We start from the raw sequence: 24,209 nt of genomic DNA on the forward strand, positions 1-24,209 counted from the left end.
TGTTCAGCAAGACACAGCCAAGCCAAAGCTCCTCTGCACACACATTGTCACTGAAAAAAGCAACAGAGGGTCCTGTGGCACCTTTAAGACTAACAGAAGTATTGGGAGCATAAGCTTTCATGGGTAACAACCTCACTTCTTCAGATGCAAGTAATGGAAATGTCCAGAAGCAGGTATAAATCAGTATGGAGATAACGAGGTTATTGTCACTGAAATAACTCAATGGGGTTTAGTTCCCACCTAGTTTTGTTTCAATGCAAGTCTGTGTGTGGCTGTGGACACCTTACTGTGAATTAAGCATGTCCTTGTTTGATTGAAGGTACTTCTCCACAGTACCTGGGAGGTGTGATTCCCAGCCCGGGTAGATGTACATGTGCTGACTCTGCTGGAGCTAGCACACTGCCAATAGCAGTGCAGCCACGACAGCAAGGGGGAGGCTTGGGCTAGCCACTGGAGTACAATCCAGCCCGACCCCCGCCTGGACACCTATTGTGTAGACAGACCCTGAATTTAAGTTTTTGTGTTCTTGTTTGTTTGTTTCCTTGCCCCACTTTTCCTTTTATTCCCTTTCTGCATTTTTAAACCTCGTCGCTCCTGTTCCTTGCCTATGTAGTTCCTGCTTCCTTCTTTTCTTATCTTTCTCCTGCTCCTCCTCCAGGCCTCTCCTTTTTCTTTACTTCATTCTGCACCTGTGCAGCTGATATGAGGTGGGACAGGCACCTCCCATTGTCAGCAAAACCATTTCTGATGCAGAGGGAACAGAAGCCAAGAGATCCCAGCAGCCATGGAAATCCAAGAGGAAACCAAATGTCCCATCTGTCTGCAATATCTGACAGACCCAGTGACCATAGACTGTGGGCACAACTTCTGCCGAGTCTGCATCACTCAGCACTGTGAGACATGGACAGAGGGGGACCATGACCCTTTGTGCTGCCCCAGTTGTAAATCCATAATACGAAACAGGACTCTCCAGAATAACTATCAGCTAGCAAATATAGTGAAAACAATTAAAAAGCTGGATTTAAAACCAGGAAAAGAGAATCTGTGTGAGAGACACAGCAAAGCCCTGGATCTGTTCTGTGACAAGGATGGAGAAGCCGTGTGTGTGGTTTGTTGGCGATCCCCCGAGCACAGATCTCACCCGGTGCTTCTCATAGAGGAGGATTTCCAGAAATACAAGGTAGGACACACTGTGGATCCAGGTTCATTCAATCCTTTCCTTTTCAGACTAAATCTCTCAGAGCCCTGGAATCTCCCAGTTTCCCAGACTTTCTCCCTTGATCTCTGGCTCCACCTAAATCTCTCCCCTGCAGGCTCCTTCCTCTGGGCAGGTGCAGGGAGCCCTGGCCACTGATTCTGCCCTAACCTGTCAACCCCGCACTGTTCATTAGGGAGTTGTGGGCACTAAAGCTCCGTGGAGGCACTTTCCTCACACACAGGATTGAATCAAAATGTGTCTGAGCTGCTGCTAAACCAGGAATGGAGGGAATGAGCTGCTCCCAACACACCCCTGACAGCCCAGGCACTGCTAGCAGGACATTCACATTAATCATGAACACAGCAGCCCTCCCTCTGCTGCATACAACATACATACAGGAGTGGGTTTAAGTACAGGTACTATGGACACTTCCCTAGCGACCAATCTCTGGAGTTGCCTGATTAGAACAGGCCCTCAGGTTTCATCATAACATATCAACAACCAAATAGTAACTTTCTAGCCCATATGACTGAAAAGTATGAAAGTGTGACCTAAACCTAACTGATACAGTGACAAGAAGAACAGGAGTACTTGTGGCACCTTAGAGACTAACAAATTTATTAGAGCATAAGCTTTCGTGGACTACAGCCCACTTCTTCGGATGCATATAGAATGGAACATATAATGAGGAGATATATATACACACATACAGAGAGCATAAACAGGTGGGAGTTGTCTTACCAACTCTGAGAGGCCAATTAATTAAGAGAAAAAAAAAAGCTTTTGAAGTGATAATCAAGCTAGCCGAGTACAGACAGTGTGATAAGAAGTGTGAGAGTACTTACAAGGGGAGATAGAGTCAACGTTTGTAATGGCTCAGCCATTCCCAGTCCTTATTCAAACCGGAGTTGATTGTGTCTAGTTTGCATATCAATTCTAGCTCAGCAGTCTCTCTTTGGAGTCTGTTTTTGAAGTTTTTCTGTTGTAATATAGCCACCCGCAGGTCTGTCACTGAATGACCAGACAGGTTAAAGTGTTCTCCCACTGGTTGATTCTGCATGGACTCCTCCGGACGGTCGAAACAACAGACTGGATTTCTACATAGATTGCTTCCGTCGACGTGCAAAGGCTGAAATTGTGGAAAAGCAACATCACTTGCCACATAACCTCAGCCATGCTGAACACAACGCCATCTACAGCCTCAGAAACAACCCTGACATCATAATCAAAAAGGCTGACAAAGGAGGTGCTGTCGTCATCATGAATAAATTGGAATATGACCAGGAGGCTGCTAGACAGCTCTCTAACACCACATTCTACAGGCCATTATCCTCTGATCCCACTGAGGATTACCTAAAGAAACTACACCATCTGCTAAAAAAACTCCCTGACAAAGCACAGGAACAAATCCGTACAGACACATGCCTAGAACCCCGACCAGGGGTATTCTATTTGCTACCCAAGATCCATAAACCTGGATATCCTGGACGCCCCATCATCTCAGGCATTGGCACCCTAACATCAGGCTTGTCTGGTTATGTAGACTCTGTCCTAAGACCCTACGCTACCAGCACTCCCAGCTATCTTCGAGACACCACTGACTTCCTGAGGAAACTACAATCCATCGGTGATCTTCCAGAAAACACCATCCTGGCCACTATGGACGTAGAAGCCCTCTACACCAATATTCCACACAAAGATGGACTACAAGCTATCAGGAACAGTATCCCTGATAATGTCACAGCTAACCTGGTGGCTGAACTTTGTGATTTTGTCCTCACCCACAACTATTTCACATTTGGGGACAATATATACCTTCAAGTCAGCGGCACTGCTATGGGTACCCGCATGGCCCCACAATATGCCAACATTTTTATGGCTGACTTAGAACAACGCTTCCTTAGCTCTCGTCCCCTAACGCCCCTACTCTACTTGCGCTACATTGATGACATCTTCATCATCTGGACCCATGGAAAAGAAGCCCTTGAGGAATTTCACCATGATTTCAATAATTTCCATCCCACCATCAACCTCAGCCTAGATCAATCCACACAAGCGGTCCATTTCCTGGACACTACTGTGCTAATAAGCGATGGTCACATCAATACCACCCTATACCGGAAACCTACTGACCGCTACACTTACCTACATGCCTCCAGCTTCCATCCAGGACACACCACACGATCCATTGTCTACAGCCAAGCTCTAAGATATAACCGCATTTGCTCCAATCCCTCGGATAGAGACAAGCACCTACAAGATCTCTATCAAGCATTCTTAAAACTACAATACCCACCTGCTGAAGTGAAAAAACAGATTGACAGAGCCAGACGAGTACCCAGAAGTCACCTCCTACAAGACAGGCCCAACAAAGAAAATAACAGAACACCACTAGCTGTCACCTTCAGCCCCCAACTAAAACCTCTCCAGCGCATCATCAGAGATCTACAACCTATCCTGAAAGATGATCCTTTACTCTCACAGATCTTGGGAGACAGACCTGTCCTCGCTTACAGACAACCCCCCAACCTAAAGCAAATACTCACCAGCAACCACACATCACTGAACAAAACCACTAACCCAGGAACCTATCCTTGTAACAAACCCCGATGCCAACTCTGTCCACATATCTATTCAAGTGACATCATCATAGGACCTAATCACATCAGCCATACCATCAGGGGCTCGTTCACCTGCACATCTACCAATGTGATATATGCCATCATGTGCCAGCAATGCCCCTCTGCCATGTAAATTGGCCAAACCGGACAGTCTCTACGCAAAAGAATTAATGGACACAAATCTGACATCAGGAATCAAAATACTCAAAAACCAGTGGGAGAACACTTTAACCTGTCTGGTCATTCAGTGACAGACCTGCGGGTGGCTATATTACAACAGAAAAACTTCAAAAACAGACTCCAAAGAGAGACTGCAGAGCTAGAATTGATATGCAAACTAGACACAATCAACTCCGGTTTGAATAAGGACTGGGAATGGCTGAGCCATTACAAACGTTGACTCTATCTCCCCTTGTAAGTACTCTCACACTTCTTATCACACTGTCTGTACTCGGCTAGCTTGATTATCACTTCAAAAGTTTTTTTTTTTTTCTCTTAATTAATTGGCCTCTCAGAGTTGGTAAGACAACTCCCACCTGTTTATGCTCTCTGTATGTGTGTATATATATCTCCTCATTATATGTTCCATTCTATATGCATCCGAAGAAGTGGGCTGTAGTCCACGAAAGCTTATGCTCTAATAAATTTGTTAGTCTCTAAGGTGCCACAAGTACTCCTGTTCTTCTTTTTGCGGATACAGACTAACACGGCTGTTACTCTGATACAGTGACGTGTGCCTGACTCTGCAGAGAGCCTGAGCCAATAGCTCTGAGAGGAGGGAACTACCCCATGCATGTCAATGGGGTGTTCGCTCCAAGAACTACTGCTCTAGGGTCCTCATCCACCTCTCCCAAGTTGGGGGCTCTGTGTGTGCGGCAGGCCAGGAAGAAGGCAGGGGGTCCAACTCACCATCCCAAGAAAATACACGATACACAAATCTGTGCTGGCAGCTTACATGTACTGAGGTGCCTGGCCCAAAGAGCTTGCAGTCTATAAAGATGAGTAAAGATAAATTTCTCCTCCCCTCTGAACAAGCCTTTGTATGTGTACTTTATTTTCTTTTCAAACATAGTTTGAGCATCTGCTGAATTTTCTGCTGTACTCAGATTGCATTTACCCAAAATAAAAAAATAGCCCTTTGATAGAGGCAGATTGTATCACTATGACCCTTTAAAAGAATCTGATTTCTACCCAGGGCCGTGTTTGACTCAGTATTTGTGTATTACTCAGGTTCAATGGCTGCACAATTGTCCCTTGAACCTCTGAAATCTGTGAGTCATTGTTAGTTAGCTTTCAACCCCCTAAACTTCTCTCTCTCCATGTATATGCTCAGTGTCATTCTTTGGTGCTTGACCCTGAGTGAACAGCAGAGTCAGTTCCAGAAAGGGAATTGCACAGTTGTGTTTCAGGCTGGGCATAATTCTGGGCTCTGGAAAGTGAAACTAACCCTGTTACACTGTCCAAAGGGAGCCAGGCTTCAGAGAACCCTATGAAAAGTCTCCAGGATGAAGCTACTTGTCCAATCTGTGTGGAGTATTTCAGAGAACCTGTCACTCTGGATTGTGGGCACAATTTCATCCAAGCCTGCATCATCCAGTACTGGGAGGGATCGGATACAGACATCTTATGCCCCAAGTAAGGAGAGACTGTGCAACAGAGAAACATCAGACCAAATAGGCAGCTGGCGATAGAAGTAGAAACAGCCAAACAGCTGAGTTTAGAGGCACTGGATGAAGCAGGAGGTGGGAGGGTGTGTGGGGAATACCGGAAGCCTCTGAAACAGTTCTGTGAAGAGGATCAAACTTCGATTTGTTTAGTTTGCCATCTGTTGTGGACTCAAAGGGCTCACACAGTGGTTCCCATAGCAGAGGCTGTTTGGAGTACAAGGTAGGGAATTGCTGTAAAGTTGAATAACTTTAGATTTTGGATAACTTAATAAACTATTAATAAGAGTAATAACTTTGGATTTTAATTACCGGTTAATTTCATAACAAGTTGCCTATTATCGCTATCTGTGTAACTGCATCACTGAGCTCTGTAAAGCCTACATTGTATGAAACATTCTATAAAAAGTAAATTATGCAGTATAAAGACTTTAAAGATGTGCAGTGAAAGAAACATTTTTCTGAGAAGCTAAATTCTTTTCCAAGCCATTTCCCACTTAGGGTCGTTTGAGCAAGAGAGTCCCATGGCCACAAAGAACCCAGAATAACTGCATCATTCAGTTCTGTAACGCCTTCATGGTATGACAGATGCTATAACAAGTTAATGATACTGCAGTGTGGCAAGAAAGGCAAAAAAACCAAAGAATTTAAAGATGTCTGATGTGAGAAAATTTTTTCTGAGAAACTGACTCCTCTTCAAACCCAGCTCCCACTGGTGACATAAGGGAATTTTCTATAGACCAGAAGTTGTTAAATGACCAGTGAGCTTTAAATGACATGAGTTGCAGGCCTGTCTATGTGAAAGTGCTGCCTGCAACGTGGAGAATAGGAAGTTACAAGCTGTTGTTGTTCCTGATTTGTAACATGGTTTTTATTAGTAGCATTTGCATCTCAGTAGCCCCAACAGACCCCAAATGAGATCTGATTGTGATTGTGCAGGACCCTGAGGGGACAATCCCTGCCCTGTTACAGTGTAATTAGACAAGACAGATGAAGGGTGGGAGGGGAAACAAGGCACAGACTTGCCTATGGTCACTCAGCAGGTCAGTGGCAAAGATGGGAATAACACCCAGGTCTCCCAAGACCCAGTTCAGTGCCCTAACCAGTAGGCCATGCTACTACCCTAGCAGCAGCACTGATCAGTGATGAAGTGTGGCCATTAGAAGGGAAAGATGCCTTGATAAAGGCCCCAGGCCCAGCAGGGTGATGAGGTGTCTCACTGGGATTCTGAACTCCTGTGTTGTTCCATGAGTGGTTAAACTCAGATGCTGGCCTGCACTAGAGGAGGTCACTGTGTGGATTCAACCTTTATTGCCCCTGCACCCAATAACAAAGAGATTTGTGATCCAACATCAACCAAAAGTGATCATTTGGGCAAAGCAGATCCATCATGCTGAGCACCTAGGCAGGGTAGATGTATCCATGCAAACAAGGTTGGCTTCTGAAGTTCTCTTCCCCAGCTCATCACTAGATGTCAGGGAGAGCTCATGTGGACCTTGCTTACATGTACATGGGCAAGGACCACCCGAAGTGTTTCCACTAGTCCGATCATGCAGCCTTTTCAAAACTCTCAGAATCCACTGTTTCTAGGCTCTTTAGTAGGAGGATACCTACCCAGAAGGCATTTCTGTTCAGGACAGCACTACGGCAAACCACAACTGTTCTTACAAGTCAGCCTGTCTAATGGGATTTGCCCTAATGCTCAGACCAGTCTGTCCAACCAGTGCAATCCTCAGGGCTTCAGAGCTGAAATTCAACTGGGAGTTGGGCTCCTTGGATAATCCCAGCTCATATATGGAGCCCTGGTGATTTCTGGGATTTGTATCACTTTGTTAATTTAATCTTCTCAAAAGTAAATTTATTGATTCACCACCATGTAACTCCAGTTTCTTGTTATGTGATTACTACTAAGTAATTAATAAATATCTATCAAGCTTGGATAATTGAGGTTTCTCTCTAATTACTAAAAAAACTGAACCTGAATCGGTAACAAATCTGCATGTGACACACTCCCAGGCCTTGACTACACTTGCAGATGTACAGCACTGTGAGTTAAACCTGACTTCGTGCAGCTGAGTAGGGAAAGCGCTGCAGTCTGTCCACACTGACAGGTGCCCAGTGCACTGTCGTGGCCACATTTGCAGCAATTGCAGCGCTATTGGGAGCGGTGCATTATGGGCAGCTATCCCACAGAGCACCTTTTCCCATTCTGGCACCGTGGATTGTGGGAAGGGGGCGTGGGTGCGGGGGATTCTGGGTCCTGTCCCAATGCCCCATGATGCATTGCTTTGCATCCCAGAAATCCCTTTGTTTCCGTCCACCTTTGGCGCCATCTTTCAACGGTTTCTGTGCAGCGCGATCTGTCTGCAGGAAATGGAGTCCGAACTGCTGAGGCGTATGCTGACGAGTCTCGCCAGCACGTCCCGTTTGGCTGTCGAACTATTCCTTAAGATCCAAAGTGACAGTGAGAGTGAGGGTGAGGAGTCCGACGATGCTATCGAGCCGTGTAACGGTGCGACACGAAATTGCTTGTGGCATTCACGGACATGCTCAGCACCGTGGAACGCCGCTTTTGGGCTTGGGAAACAAGCACCGAGTGGTGGGATCACATCATCATGGAAGTCTGGGATAACGAGCAGTGGCTGCAGAACTTTCGGATGAGAAAAGCCACTTTCATGGGACTGTGTGAGGAGCTTGCCCCCACCCTGCGGCGCAAGGACACAAGATTGAGAGCTGCCCTGCCAGTGGAGAAGCGGGTGGCTATTGCAATCTGGAAGCTGGCAACTCCAGACAGCTACCGGTTGGTCGCAAACCAGTTTGGAGTGGAATCGTGTTGATGCAAGTTTGCAAGGCCATTAATCGCATCCTACTCAGAAGAACCGTGACTCTGGGTAACATGCAGGAAATAGTGGATGGCTTTGCACAAATGGGATTCCCTAACTGTGGAGGGGCGATAGATGGGACACACATTCCTATTCTGGCACCAACCCGCCTAGGATCCGAGTACGTTAATCGGAAGGGGTATTTCTCTATGGTTTTCCAGGCGCTTGTGGATCACCATGGGCGTTTCATTGACATTAACACAGACTGGCCCGGAAAGGTGCATGATGCATGCATCTCTCGGAACACTTGGCTGTTCAGGAAGATGCAGGCCGGGACTTTTTTCCCAGAGTGGAAGATCATGGTAGGGGAAGTTGAAATGCCCATTGTGATCCTTGGAGATCCTGCTTACCCGTTAATGCCGTGGCTCATGAAAGCCTACACAGGGAGCCTTGACAGCAGCAAGGAACGGTTCAACTACAGGCTGAGCCGGTGCCGAATGACTGTGGAGTGTGCCTTTGGCCGTTTAAAGGCCCACTGGCGATCTCTGTAGGGGAAGCTGGACTTGGCCGAAAACAGCATCCCCGCGGTTATATCCGCATGCTGTGCCCTCCATAATATTTGTGAAGGGAAGGGTGAAAGCTTCACTCAGGCATGGACCTCTGAGGTTCAACACCTGGAGGCTGAATTTGCACAGCCAGAGAACAGGGCTATTACAGGGGCCCAGTGCGGGGCTGCAAGGATTAGGGATGCCTTGAGGGAGCAATTTGAGGCTGAAAACCAGCAGTGATATCTGGTGCCCTGCATGGGAGTGAAGTGCAGTAGTTCCAATCTTTAGGAATCAGTGTTTGCTAAGCAGACAAGCAGACTTGCAGTGCCTGTTTATTTCCTGGGCTAAGGAGTCTTTTACTTTATGCAATAATAAAGAATGTTTTCAAAGCCCAAAAATCCATTTATTGAAAAGAAAAAAACATTATTTATTGAAAAGAATCAATGGGGTGGAGTGGGGAACAGTACAATCACAGATTCGCATATGTCCTGTCTGGTGTGCTGTGCAGTGAGTGCTGCACTTCATGACAGCTATACTGCATGGTGATGGGGGTTGAGTGAAGATGGTAAAGGTCGTGGTTTTCAGGGCTGGGTGGTGAAGATACTGGTGTTGGAGGCAGCGGGTGGCATGAAGAACACGGAAGTTGGGGAAAGTGGGTTGGGGGTGACAGTGGGGCACAACGGAAGGGCGTTCGGGGTGATGGTGTTTGCGTTTGCAGTACTGCTCCTCTTTCTGCATGGCCACCAGCTCCTGGGTAGCGTCTGCTTGGCGCTCCAGGATGCTTATGAGCCTATCAGTGCTTTACTGCTGGTGCGCGGTGCTTTGCCGCCGATGCGCTGCATTTTCCTGGCGGATCCTCCTGCTTTCTCTCTCCCTCCAGTTCTGTGCTTTCTCATTCTCTTTAGTAGATTGCCGCATCACTTCTTGCAGCATGTCTTTTTTGCTTTTTAGCGGTCTCTTCCTGAGTCTTTGCAGTCTCTGAGCAGGCGATAAGAGGGACAGCTGAGGTCTCAAGGTTGATGGAGCTGTATAGGCAAAATGCAACATTTAACAGAGGCATCATTGTTTATACCAGACAGAGTAATGATTCCCCCCGCACTTAAGGAGTAGAAAACACACAGGGTCTACACAATAGTATAATTTTCCCATCCGAAACAGGGCACACATATCCCACGGGAGCCTCAAAATGGTGAGTAAGGGGGACTGATTGTTTCAGGGCTGCACTGTCCTCTGGGTTTCTGTGCCTTGGGGAGAGCCAACAGCTTCAGGGGGCACCTACACTGAACACTGTCCCAACATTTTCCACAGGAGTTCGTCCTGGACGATATCTCACTGCTGAGGGTGACCTGGGAAGCAAGGGAGGGTCTTCTACTGCAATGCGGCTTCCGCCCTGGCCCATATGCAGCTTGCCTGTGTGCAGCAATGGTCCCCCCACCCCTCGCGGCACAGTGGCATGGACACGTTAGCCTGGCTGGGACAAGGGCCATGGTGGTTGTCCCAATAAACCTGCGCAAGCGCATTGTACACGTTCTGCATGAGACATTCGAGGAGATTACCGAGGCTGATTACCGCAATGTGATAAACCACATCAATGCACTATTCCGAATCTAGGCATGCATGCCTAACCCTCCTCTCCCAACGAGCCTGCAGCGAAAAAATTCCTTCCCGAACCCCCCCCCCCCCCGCATACCGGGAACCTGCTCTTTTGTTTGTCCTTCACCAAGTACTGGCCGCTGCGACTGGCTACCTTCCTCCTGGCTCGAGAAAAGCTCCTGGCTGCATGGCTTCAGGGATTCCGGGATTTCTCCATCCGGCCCACCACCATCACTCCCGTTTTCCTCCTCCTCCTCTTCCTCCCCCCCACCGGCTCTGAAGTGTCCATGGTGGTGCTCGGAATGGAGGTGGGGTTAACCCCAAGTATCGCATCCAGCTCTTTGTAGAATCGGCAGGTTGCAGGGGGAGCACCCGAGAGGCCGTTTGCATCGCGGGCTTTGCGGTAGGCACTCTGCAGCTCCTTCACTTTAACCCTGCACTGCAGGGTGTCCCGGTCATGGCCCCTTTCCATCATGTCCTTTGATACCTTCCCGAAGGTATCGTAATTCCTACGGCTGGAGCGCAGCTGGGACTGTACAGCTTCCTCCCCCCAAACACTGATGAGGTCCAGCAACTTGCCATTGCTCCATGCTGGGGCTCGCTTGGCGCGTGGAGGCATGGTCACCTGGAAAGATTCGCTGATAGCACTCCAAACAATGCCGGGCTGAGCAAACAGGAAGGGGATTTTTACAATTCCCGGGGAATGTAAAGGGTAGGTCACATGGTTGGTTACCTGAGGCCAGGGCAGTAGAGTTTGAACTGATGACCAGAGTGGCTAGAACAGGCATTGTGGGATACTGCCGAATAATTCTGGAGGCCATTCACAGCGCATTGGGCGGCCACACTGGCGCCGCAGCGCTGCAGCGGTGGCGCAATACTCACTATTCCTCTCGGAGAGGTGGAGTACATGCAGCGCTGCAACCACAGAGATACAGCGCTGCAAATGCCTTGCCAGTGTGGACAGGGAGTGAGTTACAGCACTAGGGGCAGCTTTACAGCACTGTAACTTGCAAGTGTAGCCAAGGCCCCAGTCTCCATTCTTAGGTTTCATTTCCCTGCTGGCCCTGATGTCATAGACGGATTAGGACAAACAGTCCCCTGGATTTGGATGGAAAAACATCCCCCTACACACCCCTCTCAATCCTCAAAATGAAACCTCCCAAATCGTTTCTGTCTCTACAGGAAAAAATTCAGGCCTATTTGAAGACTCTGAGTGAAGAGAGAGAAAAACTGCTGGGATTTAAAGTGACTGGAGAGGATAAAATCCAGGAGTATCTGGTAGGTGCTTGTTGTTATTGACCTGTGGAGAGTTGTGGTGAGAGGTTTGTTTATGGGCCGATTCCTCTAGGCCCTTGGTGAATGTGGGCATGTGTGTTTTTCTCTGTGATCCTAGATTTTCTGTGTTTGATTCATGTGCAGAATCTAAGCTTTCATTTCAGTTAATGAGTGAATTTCTAGCCCTTGTGGTTTTCACTGTGTCTGTGTCATGTTTTTCATTGCTGAATTATTTGATTCTTTTTTTTCTCTCTGGCCTCTCTGTCAGTGTAATGCTGAGTGCTGCCTCCTGCTGCTCTGGAGCTCCATTGTCAGAGGCCATGGATAACACAATGTCCTAATCATGTCAGAGATGCAAACATCCCTTTCCAGAGACATTGGGGCAAAATGACCAAGGTGTGAGAGAATCCTCTCTCAAGTAATCACAGGGTAGAATCAAGTGTCAGAAATCTTAGGGTTTACAAAGAAGTTCTCCCTCCTGCACACTCAGCATTCCATATAGGATGACCAGACAGCAAATGTGAAAAATCGGGACAGGGGTGGGGGATAATAGGAGCCTATATAAGAAAAAGACCCCAAAATCGGGACTTTCCCTATAAAATTGGGACATCTGGTCACCCTGACTCCATGAAAGTTCTCTACACTACCTCCAAGTTCTTGGCCAGCCCTTTCCCTGTTGTTTTACAGAAACAGATAGAAAAGGAGAGGCAGAAGATTGTGTCTGAATTTCAGCAACTGCTGCAGTTCCTGGAGGAACAAGAGCGACTCCTGCTGGCCCAGCTGGAAAAGCTGGACAAGGAGATTGTGAAGATACAGAATGAAAATATAACCAAACTCTCTGAGGAGATTTCCCGTCTCAGTGAGCTGATCAGTGAGATGGAGGGGAAGTATCAGAAGCCAGCGAGAGAATTCCTGCAGGTGAGACTGAGTTAGAAATAATCCAGATCCCAACACAGGAACAGGACATCTCCTAAAACATGGGCACTGGGGTCCAGCAGTTGGAGATCACAGTGTAACTCAGTGTGTGCATTGCTGAAATGTGAATTCCTATTGTTCTTTGCAGAGTCACAGACACATTGATATTAGAGATAGAAAAGCCCCATTAGCTCAGAGAATCCATGGCTCTGGGTCCAGGGCAGGGACTCTTTTCCCCATACTTGCAAAATCCCTTCCTTGGAATTCAAAGTGTGTGTGTCATGTGGGACTTAAATTCTCTCTCTCTCTCTCTCTCTCCCTCCTCCTCCCCCACTCCCCAGGATTTCAGAAGCACGTTGAGCAGGTACGTGGCTCTCTCTCATTCCCCTTCACAATGCTGGGAAAGAGCTGGGAGACGATGTTAGCACCACATCTCCCTAGGGCTCTACAGCAAAATGTGGGGGGAAGGTTGCATTTTTGGATACAAATCTCTCTGATCAACCTCATCCCGAGGTTCTCACCCTTTTACAGAACACTCTGGAATTATCTATTGAATGGTAAAGATTAATCTAAAGTATTTCTTAGAGATGTTACATCCCTGGGGGACTGGCTGCCTCAGGATAGTGGAGATGGAATATGAGTCTTTTAACTGCTGGGGCACTGGTTACTCTTCAGCCCAGGTCAGCAGTGACCCAGAGTCTTTCCCACCTGAAGTTTGGAGACCCGTGTGGAATAAGATGGGGAGGTTGGGAATTGGTGTCTCACTGTAATTCCTAGTGGACAGATTTCTACAACACTTCACATGGAAACTTTGTGTCCATCAGAGCATGGAGGCCAAGGAGTGAATGGGCCATAGAGACTCAATTCCTCTTTAATCCCCAGACCTAGCCTCCCCAGGCTAGGGTTTAAGAATATTAATGTGACCTTTGAGGGAAGGTTGCACAGCCATAAACTCTCTTGTGCCTGCTCTGAGGCTGGGAGGAGTAGAGAAATTCTAACTCCAGACATGGATGCCATAACCAGGAGGGATGCAGGGGGACCTTGCCCCCCCATACACACTTTTAAAAGTGGGAGGGCAATGCCTGCTCACTTTTTAACATGGGCATAGTTTGGAGGTCAGAGGGTCATGTTGCCCCCCACCAAACTGCAAGCCTCGGGCAGGCAAGGAGCAATGCCAGCAGGAGCTGCATTTCCCAGTGGGGTGATCACCTGGACTCCCATCCAGGGCATGTGGAAGTTCTGAGGTGCACACAGTGGCCCAGGCTCCCTGTGCAATTTTTACCGCAGTCCAACTCTGGCTTGTGGCCTGGCCAGGGGGAGGGGTCTCTGGGGGCAAGAGGAGGAGCAGAGGCCACAGAGAGGTGCAGGCCCTTGTGGCCCCTGACTTCTCCTGAGGTTCCAGCACTGTTGGCTCCAGGCCCATTAGAGCAGCAACTCACTAGCAAGAACTTACAATGAGTCACTAAATGAAATATAACCATGTTAAACTCTTTCTGTCCAGGTGTGAGAAGGGGAAGTTCCAGCAACCACTGGAGATTACTCCTGAACTGGAAAAGAGACTCAGTGATTACTCCCAGAAAACTATGGCTCTAATGGAGACTCTGAGGAAGTTCAAAGGTACCTAGAAGGGATCTAGGAGGGAAAATCAGGATAAGCCTCTGGGACTGTGGGAGAATGGCTTTGGCCTATTGGTTCATAATTATATTATGCATGGATTTAATTGTTGGGTGAGAAGGCCACACATGGGGTGCAAGAGACTCAGGTTGAATAATTCATAGTTTTATTTGTACCAAAAGCATGCCTTGCCATTACAATTACAGTTACAGTTAAAGTAAGAAATGTCAGATGTACAGAATAAAGTACAGGCCGGTTACCATCTCCTGGGGCATGGGTAGGTCACGGTGCATTTCTTCTATGAAGCTCCGACAACCCCTTACAATGTCTGACATATTATACACATCCAAATTATATATTTGTTAGTTCTCTTCCAATCATGTTTGAGTGCTATGAATATTAAGTATCTTATATAGCTCATACAATACACATATATGAACTTTTAAATTGGCTATCCAAGCTCTTTTCATGTTATTATTCTCTTTCCTGGTTGGTTTATTACCACTGATTATGCATAGGTCACATTGACCATTACCTCCACAGTACATTTTGGGTGTCTGTTGTCTTTAAGCACATTGTGTGGTCAAAACATCTCTTTGTCCCACAGAGCAATTTATCTGAATTGCAACATCACTAAATAACAAGGTCACTTAAGGCAATATTTCCTGTATGTCAAGCAAACTGCTAAGTAAGCCAAAGCCAAGTCAGTCGGCATAAATGCACAATCTTGTGTTCTCCAAACTTATGCATAAGAAATGCCCCTTGTACCAACTCTTAATACTTACTCTAATAAGTAGTGGGAAAGCAGACAAATTGAGCTGATGTAATAGGGGCCCAGGTGTCAGGGTGTCTCACATTAATTAATGACTTAACAACAGTATGAACATTAAGGCCCAAATTTAGCAAAATGGACTAATTTGGGGCACCTGAGTTTCTCTCCGAACTAGAGAGCTGCAGGGCAGGCAGGGCTGGCTCCAGCATTTCTGCCGCCCCAAACAAAACAAAAAACAAAACAAAAAAGCCGCGATCGATGGCGGCAATTCAGCGGCAGGTCCTTCACTCCTAGAGGGAGTGAGGGACCTGCCGCCTCCGAATTGCCGCAGGTGCCGCCCCTCTCCCTTGGCCACCCCAAGCACCTGCTTGTTAAGCTAGTGCCTGGAACCGGCCCTGAGGGCAGATGCTCCAGAGCTATTTAGCATCCACAGCTGCAGGTGGAGTCAGTGGGAGCTGCAGGTGCCCAACACCTCTGAGAACCAGGCCCTCGGGCCTAAAGGTCAGCACTCAAAATTTAGATCCTAAATTAATGGCCATTTTTAAAATCTGGACCTGATCCCTCTCTGTGCTGTGGTCCCGTATGGCAGCTAGTCTGGGCCACATGGGCTGTAGGCAAGGAGAAAGCCCCTCCCACTCCAGAGGAATCCTCTTGTGTCTCCTCCACAGCAGCTGCAGGCACAAGACATGTTCCTGAGAGGGCTGAGAATGGGGTGGGGTTAGTGAGGGGGGCAGGGATAGAGGGAGGGGGGCAGCATAAAGCTGGGCCTCTGACACTCTGCACACTGGCCAAGAGACACAGGGGCCATTGTCATAGGGATGTAACTCTGGCTGGCTTCAGAACTTCCTCAGCCTGTGCCAAGGTCTGCACCGGCCCCTGCAGCCACTGAACAGCAGAGTCACAAATTGCCTCCCCTCTCTCCTTTTGCCCATACAGGGGTGAATCTGGCCCATTTCGCCAACCTTCCCCCTGCCTCAATTTCTACATAGATAAAATTATTTTATGATTATTCATATTTCTGCCTATGGAGGCAGAACATCCTGTTAGTGTCAAAGGGACCAAAGTGGGTGAAAAGTTACTTTTATGCCAAAGTCTTTGTATGACCTGGGTCTAGATTATGAGAAAATGAAGTAAGTGAATGAGATAAACCTACTGGGGTCTGGAGGGTGGGAGGGGATGAAGAGGGAAACGTAAATCTCACTTACAGATTGTATGTCATTGTGAGACTTCATGGCTGTTGATTCCATTGCTGTGAGATGCCTGAATGAGAGAGGAAATAGAATGCTTCAGATTAGTTTATATTAAATACCTGAGTGTGTCTCTGGGCCTCTCTGTCTATTTCTCTGTCATAATTAAAACACAGTTCTATGAGTTTAGAGTAGGGATGCTGCCATAAATATGAAAGCCTGAAATCTTGTCTCTTTTATCCTTTCCCCTTCCAGCCACTCTGCCATCTCCACTGGAGACAAAAAGAGGGGAATCCCTGGGATCATGCGGACTGGGTGAGTGTGACATTGTGTACCTTGGGGCAGTGCCCTATAACCCCATATGCCTCATTTATATATAATTGTGATATTGCATATAAAGCATGCCGTGTGAGGTATAAGGGGAAAGGTTATGATCTACTGAAAGTCATTGTTCTATCTAAATATGTATATCATTAATGCATATGAAGTTATGAGAATGTGTTGTATGGTTGTCACTAAAATATGCTGTGAGTTTGGGAAATGCCCAGATACTAGCTTTCAAGAGACAATGACAAGGGAGATAAGCAATGCCCAGGTGGGTGCTGAACAGACATCACCAGTCATTGTCCAGCAGAGGAGTTACAATTCAATGACTCACTCACAGGAGACACATTGGGGTATTTCTTCACCTTGTGACTCAGCAATGCCCACCAGACATGCCTGGACTTGTGTTCTCCAACCACATGGACTAAGGGTATAAAACAGAACACAGGGGGCCCTATGTTTGGCCTGTTCTCCTGCCCCCACTGGCAAGCAACAAGGACACTTAGAAGCCTGAAGACTCCAACAGAGGTCCAGGTTTCAAGGGTGAAACCTGTTTACTATTAACTGCACTATCCAGTGGGGTGAGAAAAACTGCTTAAATAGATGTTGTCCAGTCTAATAGGGTGAAGAGTTTAGACTGTGTGCTTATATTTTCTTTTCTTTTGGTAACCACTCTGACTTTTTGGCCTATCACTTATAATCACTTAAAATCTATCTTTTGTAGTCAGTAAATTTGTTTAACTGTTTATCTTTTCCTGTGAGTTTGCCTGAAGTGTTTGCTAAATCTGCTCAGGTTTACAAAGTCTGATGTATAGTCCCTTTCCATTGATGAATTGGTGAACCAATTAATAAACTTGCACTGCTCATCTTGAGCAGTGCAAGATGGTATATTCCTGAGGTGCAAGGCTGGTAGCTGGCGGGATTCAGCTGGTGCCTTTCTCTGTGTGATTCACGAGTGGCTCTGGGAGCATTCATGCAATCTAGCTGGGTGTGGGGCTCCACATGAAGTTCTGCTGAGTGATAACAGTGCCCAGAGGGGTTTGCTGCTTGTCACTAGAGATAGTGAGATAGTGAGATAGAGTCACTAGAGATAGTGAGAGATAGCCCAGGCTGGAGAGTTAAGGAGGCACAGCAGTCCCATAGACCCAGGCTACACCCAGGGGATCCCGTCACAGTGAGATTGTACGTGGAGATTGTCTTTAAATTTTGAGAAAATTCCAATGAAAGCATCTTCATGAGATTGTAGGTAAAGTTAACAACCAAACCAACAGCGACCATGACACACACAGCCCTAAAAATACACACATTAAACAGTGAGGCGATCCCAAGCTGAAGTCACACAAACAATCCTGACACCGGCCTTGGTGCTGAGTTCATGCCCATGCTAATGAACATAAACACTCCCACTGAGCAGCACTTAAACAGAGCTCTCTGCCCTAAGAGCTGACACATCCCCTGCTTTACCCCGGTGGAGGGTGTCTCCCCATCGCTCTTCTCCAATATCCTATCTTCCCTTTGGTCAGGGCTGGGCTCTCCCATATTTAGAGCTGCTCACTACTTATAGACTCATAGACTCATAGAATTTAAGGTCAGAAGGGACCACTATGATCATCTGGTCTGACCCCCTGCATGCCGCAGGCCACAAAACTGTCCCCACCCCTTCCCTTGACTCTGCTGTTGAAATCCCCAAATCCTGTGTTTTAGTGACTTCAATTGGCAGAGAACCCTCCTGCTAGTGATCCCTGCCCCATGCTGCAGAGGAAGGCGAAAAACCTCCAGGGCCTCAGCCAATCTACCCCGGAGGAAAACTCCCCCCCGACCCCAAACATGGCGATCAGTAAATCCCCGAGCATATAGGCAAGAGTCTCCAGCCTGACCCTTGTTAGCCATTTGTGACGAACTGGGCCTGTTCTTACTGTGGTCTGTGAATGCTGACAGGGGAGTGTGGCTAGGATAGTCTGCATTGGGGATGGGAGTCTGCCCGAAGGCGAATACCTGAGCGTGTAACATGAGAACCCAGGAAGGGGTTGGAGGCCAGGTGACACCTTGGCCCGGGAAACTGAACAAAGGCTGTGGGAGGGGTCGCTGAAGGCAGAGTGTTGGAAGCGGGCTGGAGAGATGGCTGGGAGGCAGAGATGGCTCTGACCCCCCCCCAAAGGGGGGTGGGCTGGGATGCCCTGGGACCCCAAGCTGGACCTAACTGAGGGGGGCCCTGTTGTCTGTGCCTGCAAGACCTGTCTTGGACTGTATTCCTGTCATCCAAATAAACCTTCTGCTTTACTGGCTGGCTGAGAGTCATGGTGAATCGCAGGAAGCCGGGGGTGCAGGGCCCTGAGTCCCCCAATACTCCGTGACACCATTATACTATTTACCTGCCATTGCTCTGTATTCCTTAATTCCTGGATTGGGGAGATGCTCCCCTGCTGATGCCCCCCCTCCCAACTTCCTCTCTGGGCTGTAGATGGGGCTTCCCCACCCAATGCTTTCTCCTACTCTCTGATCTTAAGTTGCTCTTCCCCCATGCTGCATCTTCCTCTCTATTCCCTAGCCTGGGAGTGGAGGATGCATTTAGGAAGCTTCCCTCTGGGGTTTAAAGCTGGTACCTGCCTCCTCCACTCCCTCCTCATGAAAAGCTTCTTTGCTGTTTCTCTGCCACTGGGAATGGAGCAGACCCATTGAGGCTCAAGTGAAGACTGCAAACAAATGAGAAACTAACACAGTGTCTCTCATTGCACAGAGTGAGGAACTGCAGTGAAACCTCTGCTCAGTCTCAGGTGCCCAGCCTAAACAGGGCTGCTGGGGTGTGTGAAAAATGGTCCCAGCCTCCCCTAGGGCTGAGATCTGCTCCTAATACTCTGATTCTCTCTCTCTCTCAGTGAATGTGACTCTGGATCCAGACACAGCTCATCCTGAACTCGTCCTGTCGGAGGATCAGAAAAGTGTGAGATGGGGACACACACGGCAGGATCTGCCCAACAATCCTGAGAGATTTGACTCTGAGCTCTGTCTGCTGGGATGTGAGGGATTCACCTCGGGGAGACATTGCTGGGAGGTGGAGGTGAAAGTGCAGGGTGGGGGACACTGGGCTGTGGGGGTGGCCAGAGAGTCTGTGAGGAGGAAGGGATGGATCCATCTTAACCCTAAGGAAGGGATCTGGGCTGTAGAGTTGCGCCGGGGCCCCAGCAGGATCCGGGTTTGTCTGGACTGTGAACGGGGGCAGGTTACATTTTTCAATGCTGGTGATGAGGCCCTGATCTTCACTTTCCTGCTGGCCTCTGTCCCTGGGGAGAGAATCCGCCCCTGGCTGTGGGTGGGGGGATCCCAGCTCAGACCGTGTCCCTGAGACACAGGGGGTGGTGGGAATATCCCACTGGGGACCCCGAAATCAGCCTCTCTAGGCTGAGGTTTCCTAGTGTCTTTGACTCTGGATGATGCCTGTCTTCCTACAAACTTTGTACTCTGCAGTCTCTATGACACTGCAGGCTCTGTGGAGTCTCTGGACTGCCGACCATAGACAGCAGGGAGCGATGGAGCTAGAGAAGCCAACTTCATTGCCCCAAGGATTTTGTAGCCTGTTTGCCACTGTTCTGCATGGACCAGGATGACTCTGCCCATACAGGCTCAGACAGTGTCATTGATAAATGGGCAGGGGGATGGGTAAATAAGAATGAAAAAATGGGCTTCTCTAGCTTCTGTCATTCCACTCTCTGTGACCCTGGAGGAATCCCATCTACCCAGCCCCTGGCTCCTCATCTCTATGACCCCTGGAAGCTCCTCCCCCATCCCTCCCCGCAGCACCAGGGATGGGAGTGGGAGGAGAGTGAAGAACCCCTGGAGCTGCAGGAGGAGCAGAGGGGCTCTGAGGAGCAGATGTGGGGGCTGGGCAAAATTAATAACCAGGCTTGGGACAGGAAGATGTGAAGGTGGCAGGGACACAGAATTGATTAATTAGCATTTGGGGCACTGGAGAGAAGCTGGAAGCTCCACAGAAGCAGGGAGCGTTTTGTACAAATCTGTGTCATTAGATCTCAGTGGGGTCTCCCAGCCAGAGTTCCTGCTTCAGGGGCCAAAGTCACCTTCCCCTGGAAAGCTGGGAGGGTTGGCACCACTGTAATTGTCAAAGCCCCAGGGGATGGGCAGGCAGTGGACAAAAACCACAAGATAAACCAGGATACATTTATATAACTTATTTTTGAAATCTCATGTTTTGGGGGCCAATTTCATGCCTTTCGGTTCTGAATCATGATTTTTAACTTCTGGGGTTGGCAACACTGCGAGAGCTAGTAGGAGAAGGTGAGTTGAACCAGAAGGAACAGAAAAAATAAAAGGAAAACAAAATATTTAGAGAGTCCTGGCAGGGCCGGCTCCACCTTTTTTGCTGCCCCAAGCAGCGAAGTGGGGGGAAAAAAAAGATAAAGCCGCGATCGGCGGCACTTCGGCGGCAACTCTATTGCACTGCTTCATTCTTCAGTGGCAATTCGGCAGCGGGTCCCTCAATCCCACTCGGAGGGTAGGACCCGCCGCCGAATTGCCGCCGAAGACCCAGACGTGTCGCCCCTTTCCATTGGCCGTCCCAAGCACCTTCTTCCTTCGCTGGTGCCTGGACCCGGCCCTGAGTCCTGGAGAAAGAGTGAAAAATAGATATGAAAACAATGAAAGAAAAACTCTCTGTGTAGGGGAAACAGCCAGAGGGGAAGAGATAAACACAGGGGGAAGAATGGAAAATATGATGGGGAATGATCTGTGACAGAGATCAGAGGAGAGTGGAAGAGACAGAGAAATAAACAGGGCAAACAAGTACTAGAAAAAATGGTGAGTAAAAATGAAAAGTATGGAAGAAAAGGGAATGCAAACAGGACAGAGATAATTATAAAACATCACTGAAAGTCAAATTGTAACTCATTAATTCCATATGCTATTTCTTTCACTTTTTTGCCATTTAGTGGCATTAAAAATTCTGTTCCCAAATTTGTGGGTCTCTTTTCCATTGTTGTGGTTATTGAAGCTGCTTCTTAGCTCCTTTCACTCTGAATGGGTATTTATAGCAAGTAAAGCATGAAAGACAATTCTGATTTGTTCCTTTTCAATTTTCCAGCTGCAATTGTTGGGAGCAGAGTCGTGGGATTTGCTTCTCTACTTGGTTGTGTCCCCCCAGCACCAACAGGGAACATATCCGCGTGTCCCTATGATGAGAGCTGGGGTTTTACCATGATATGTTGTTATTCAGCTGATGTGCTGTCTGTCTCTTGTGCTGTCTATAGCCATGTAAAACAGGAATTCCTCAGCTGTGCTGTGTAGAGAGGTGGCTGAACACATGGTGCTGATGCTCCTCTTTGTTTCCAGAGGTGCTAAATTTATTCAAAGGTGGCTAAAGACACAGGAAATATGTTGTAACTGGTCAAGAAGAATTCTGTGGGGTGTTTGGGAGAGTTAACAGACACTTGGATTAGCTACACTGAGGTGAAAGCATCACTTGCCTCATCTCCCCTAGGATTCTATGATGAGATCAATGCCTCATGGACATGAGCTAAACAATGAGCTCTGAAGGGAGAAAAAGGAGACACCCCACCCTCGGCCAGGGCTATGACTTTGATTTCTCGGCGCTTCTAATTTAAATGACTGTGGCTGGGATACATGAGGGAACTTATGCGTTGCAATATTGAGTGTCACCTCACCTAATTTCTAGGTGCCTAGAAAATCACAAGCGCCCTGTGATCCATAAAGCCCCACTTAGGCACCTAGGCTCCCTATACGATGAACAGAGACAGGTAGGGGTTACTCATTTTCTAGGTGGATGTTCCAACTGCTGAGCGATGATACAGTCTGACAGTGGAATTCTTCAGTCTCCCCCATTGCAGCTGGTTCACTGTGGATAAATAATGGAGTGACTGGAGCTGGGGGACTGGCCTCAGAGGCTCCCCCCTCCCTAACCACAGGACCCCAGAGTCATTCTCACTCTCTGGCCAGTGACTAGGTAAGTGTTTATCTATAGTGGAACAGTCACTGGGCCAGATGAGGGAGAGATCATGTCTGTGTCGTGCAGTGGTTGGGGCATCCACCTAAGTGGGGGGAGACCCATGATCCAATCAATCACTCTGTCATTATTTATCCAAAGTGAAACACCTTTAACAGGAGAGGCTGAAGGATCCCAACATCAGACTACCTGTAGCTCAGTGGTTAGCGTGCCCTTCTGAGCAGTGAGAGAAACATGGCTGTTTCTCCCCCTCTGGCAGAGAGGTGGGATTGAACTGGGGTTCCCCACATTCCAGCTGAGTGCTTTAACCACTGGGCTAGAAGTTATAAGGTGAGCACTACCACCTCCTCCTCTGGACAGATGTTTGAATGGGCCCACTCTGGTAGGTGTGCTGTCAGGATCAGGCCCCACTTGCAAGATCGCCAGCTGAATGCCGATCTTCCCCCGGTCCATGAATCAATCTGGGGCTTAGGTGGGAGATCGGAACCTACATGCCTAGAATGGCTGGCAGCAGTGTGCCTGGCCAGAGGCAGAAACATGGGTGCCAGGGGAACTTTCAGCCTGAAAACAGGCACTGAATCAATTTAGGAGCCTACGGGGCTTGGAAGGAGTTTTGTGGATCAAAGTGGAACCAAAATTGGGACTTAGGTATCTCAGGGTACATCTACACTACAGGGGGGAGTCGATTTAAGATACGCAAATTCAGCTACGTGAATAGCATAGCTGAATTCGACGTATCGCAGCCGACTTATCCCGCTGTGAGGACGGCAGCAAAATCGACTTCTGCGGCTTTCTGTCGACGGTGCTTACTCCCACCTCCGCTGGTGGAGTAAGAGCGTCGATTCGGGGATCGATTGTCGCGTCCCGACGGGACGCGATAAATCGATCCCCGAGAGGTCGATTTCTACCAGCCGATTCAGGCGGGTAGTGTAGACCTAGCCTAAGTAACTTTGTGGATGGAGGCCTAGGGCATGGCAGCAGGCTGCTGGGGATCATCTAGGCCTGGGGAAGCTAATTGTGCAGGAAATAGCCAGCTCCTGCTACACAGCTGCAACTAGCAACAGAGAGTCCTGTGGCACCTTTAAGACTAACAGATGTATTGGAGCATAAGCTTTCATTGGTGAGTACCCACTTCGTCAGACGCATGCAACTGTGTGTTGAAAAGTGTATAAAAAGTATCATTTTTTTACAATGGGGGGTGAATGTCTGTGTAAAATATTTCACTGAATTCAGTCTCCTTTGGCAGCTCAATCTGTCAGTTCAGCTAGAGAAGAGCTGTTGTGTCTGGGCATTGGGCTGTGCTGGGCCTTTAACTGAGGAGGTGCTGGTGGGTGGAGGCTGAGATGGACCATCCAGCCAGGAACATTAGAGATTAATGGAGATATCCTATCTCCTAGAACTGGAAGGGACCTTGAAAGGCTGGCTCATGAAAAGCCCCACAGGGGTCACAGAAACAGGGGTGTTACTCTGGCAAGAGTAGGGTTACCATACGTCCTGTTTTTCCCGGACATGTCCGGCTTTTCGGCAGTCAAACCACCGTCCGGGGGGAATTGCCAAAAAGCCGAACATGTCCGGGAAAATGGCGGCTCTGCTCCTCCCCGACTCTTTGGCTCTGTTTAAGAGCCGGGCTGCCCGAGAGCTACTGGCTTCGGGCAGCCCCCGTACCTCCAGACCCTGCGCCCCCAGCCGGGCACTTCCCCTC

General features: G+C 48.3%; 1 protein-coding gene across 1 annotated transcript; it reads left to right on the forward strand.

The window, feature by feature from the left end:
- Window positions 1–784: 784 nt before the first annotated feature.
- LOC117887186 (tripartite motif-containing protein 10-like) lies at window positions 785–19,876 on the forward strand. Its single transcript, XM_034789517.1, has 7 exons — window positions 785–1,180; window positions 11,629–11,724; window positions 12,409–12,639; window positions 12,978–13,000; window positions 14,138–14,253; window positions 16,465–16,524; window positions 19,410–19,876. The coding sequence occupies exons 1-7, from the start codon at window positions 785–787 to the stop codon at window positions 19,874–19,876; spliced, it is 1,389 nt and encodes a 462-aa protein (XP_034645408.1).
- Window positions 19,877–24,209: the final 4,333 nt, after the last annotated feature.

The sequence above is a fragment of the Trachemys scripta genome, chromosome 14, assembly GCF_013100865.1.
Source record: "Trachemys scripta elegans isolate TJP31775 chromosome 14, CAS_Tse_1.0, whole genome shotgun sequence".
In the NCBI taxonomy this organism is placed as follows: Eukaryota; Metazoa; Chordata; order Testudines; family Emydidae; genus Trachemys; species Trachemys scripta.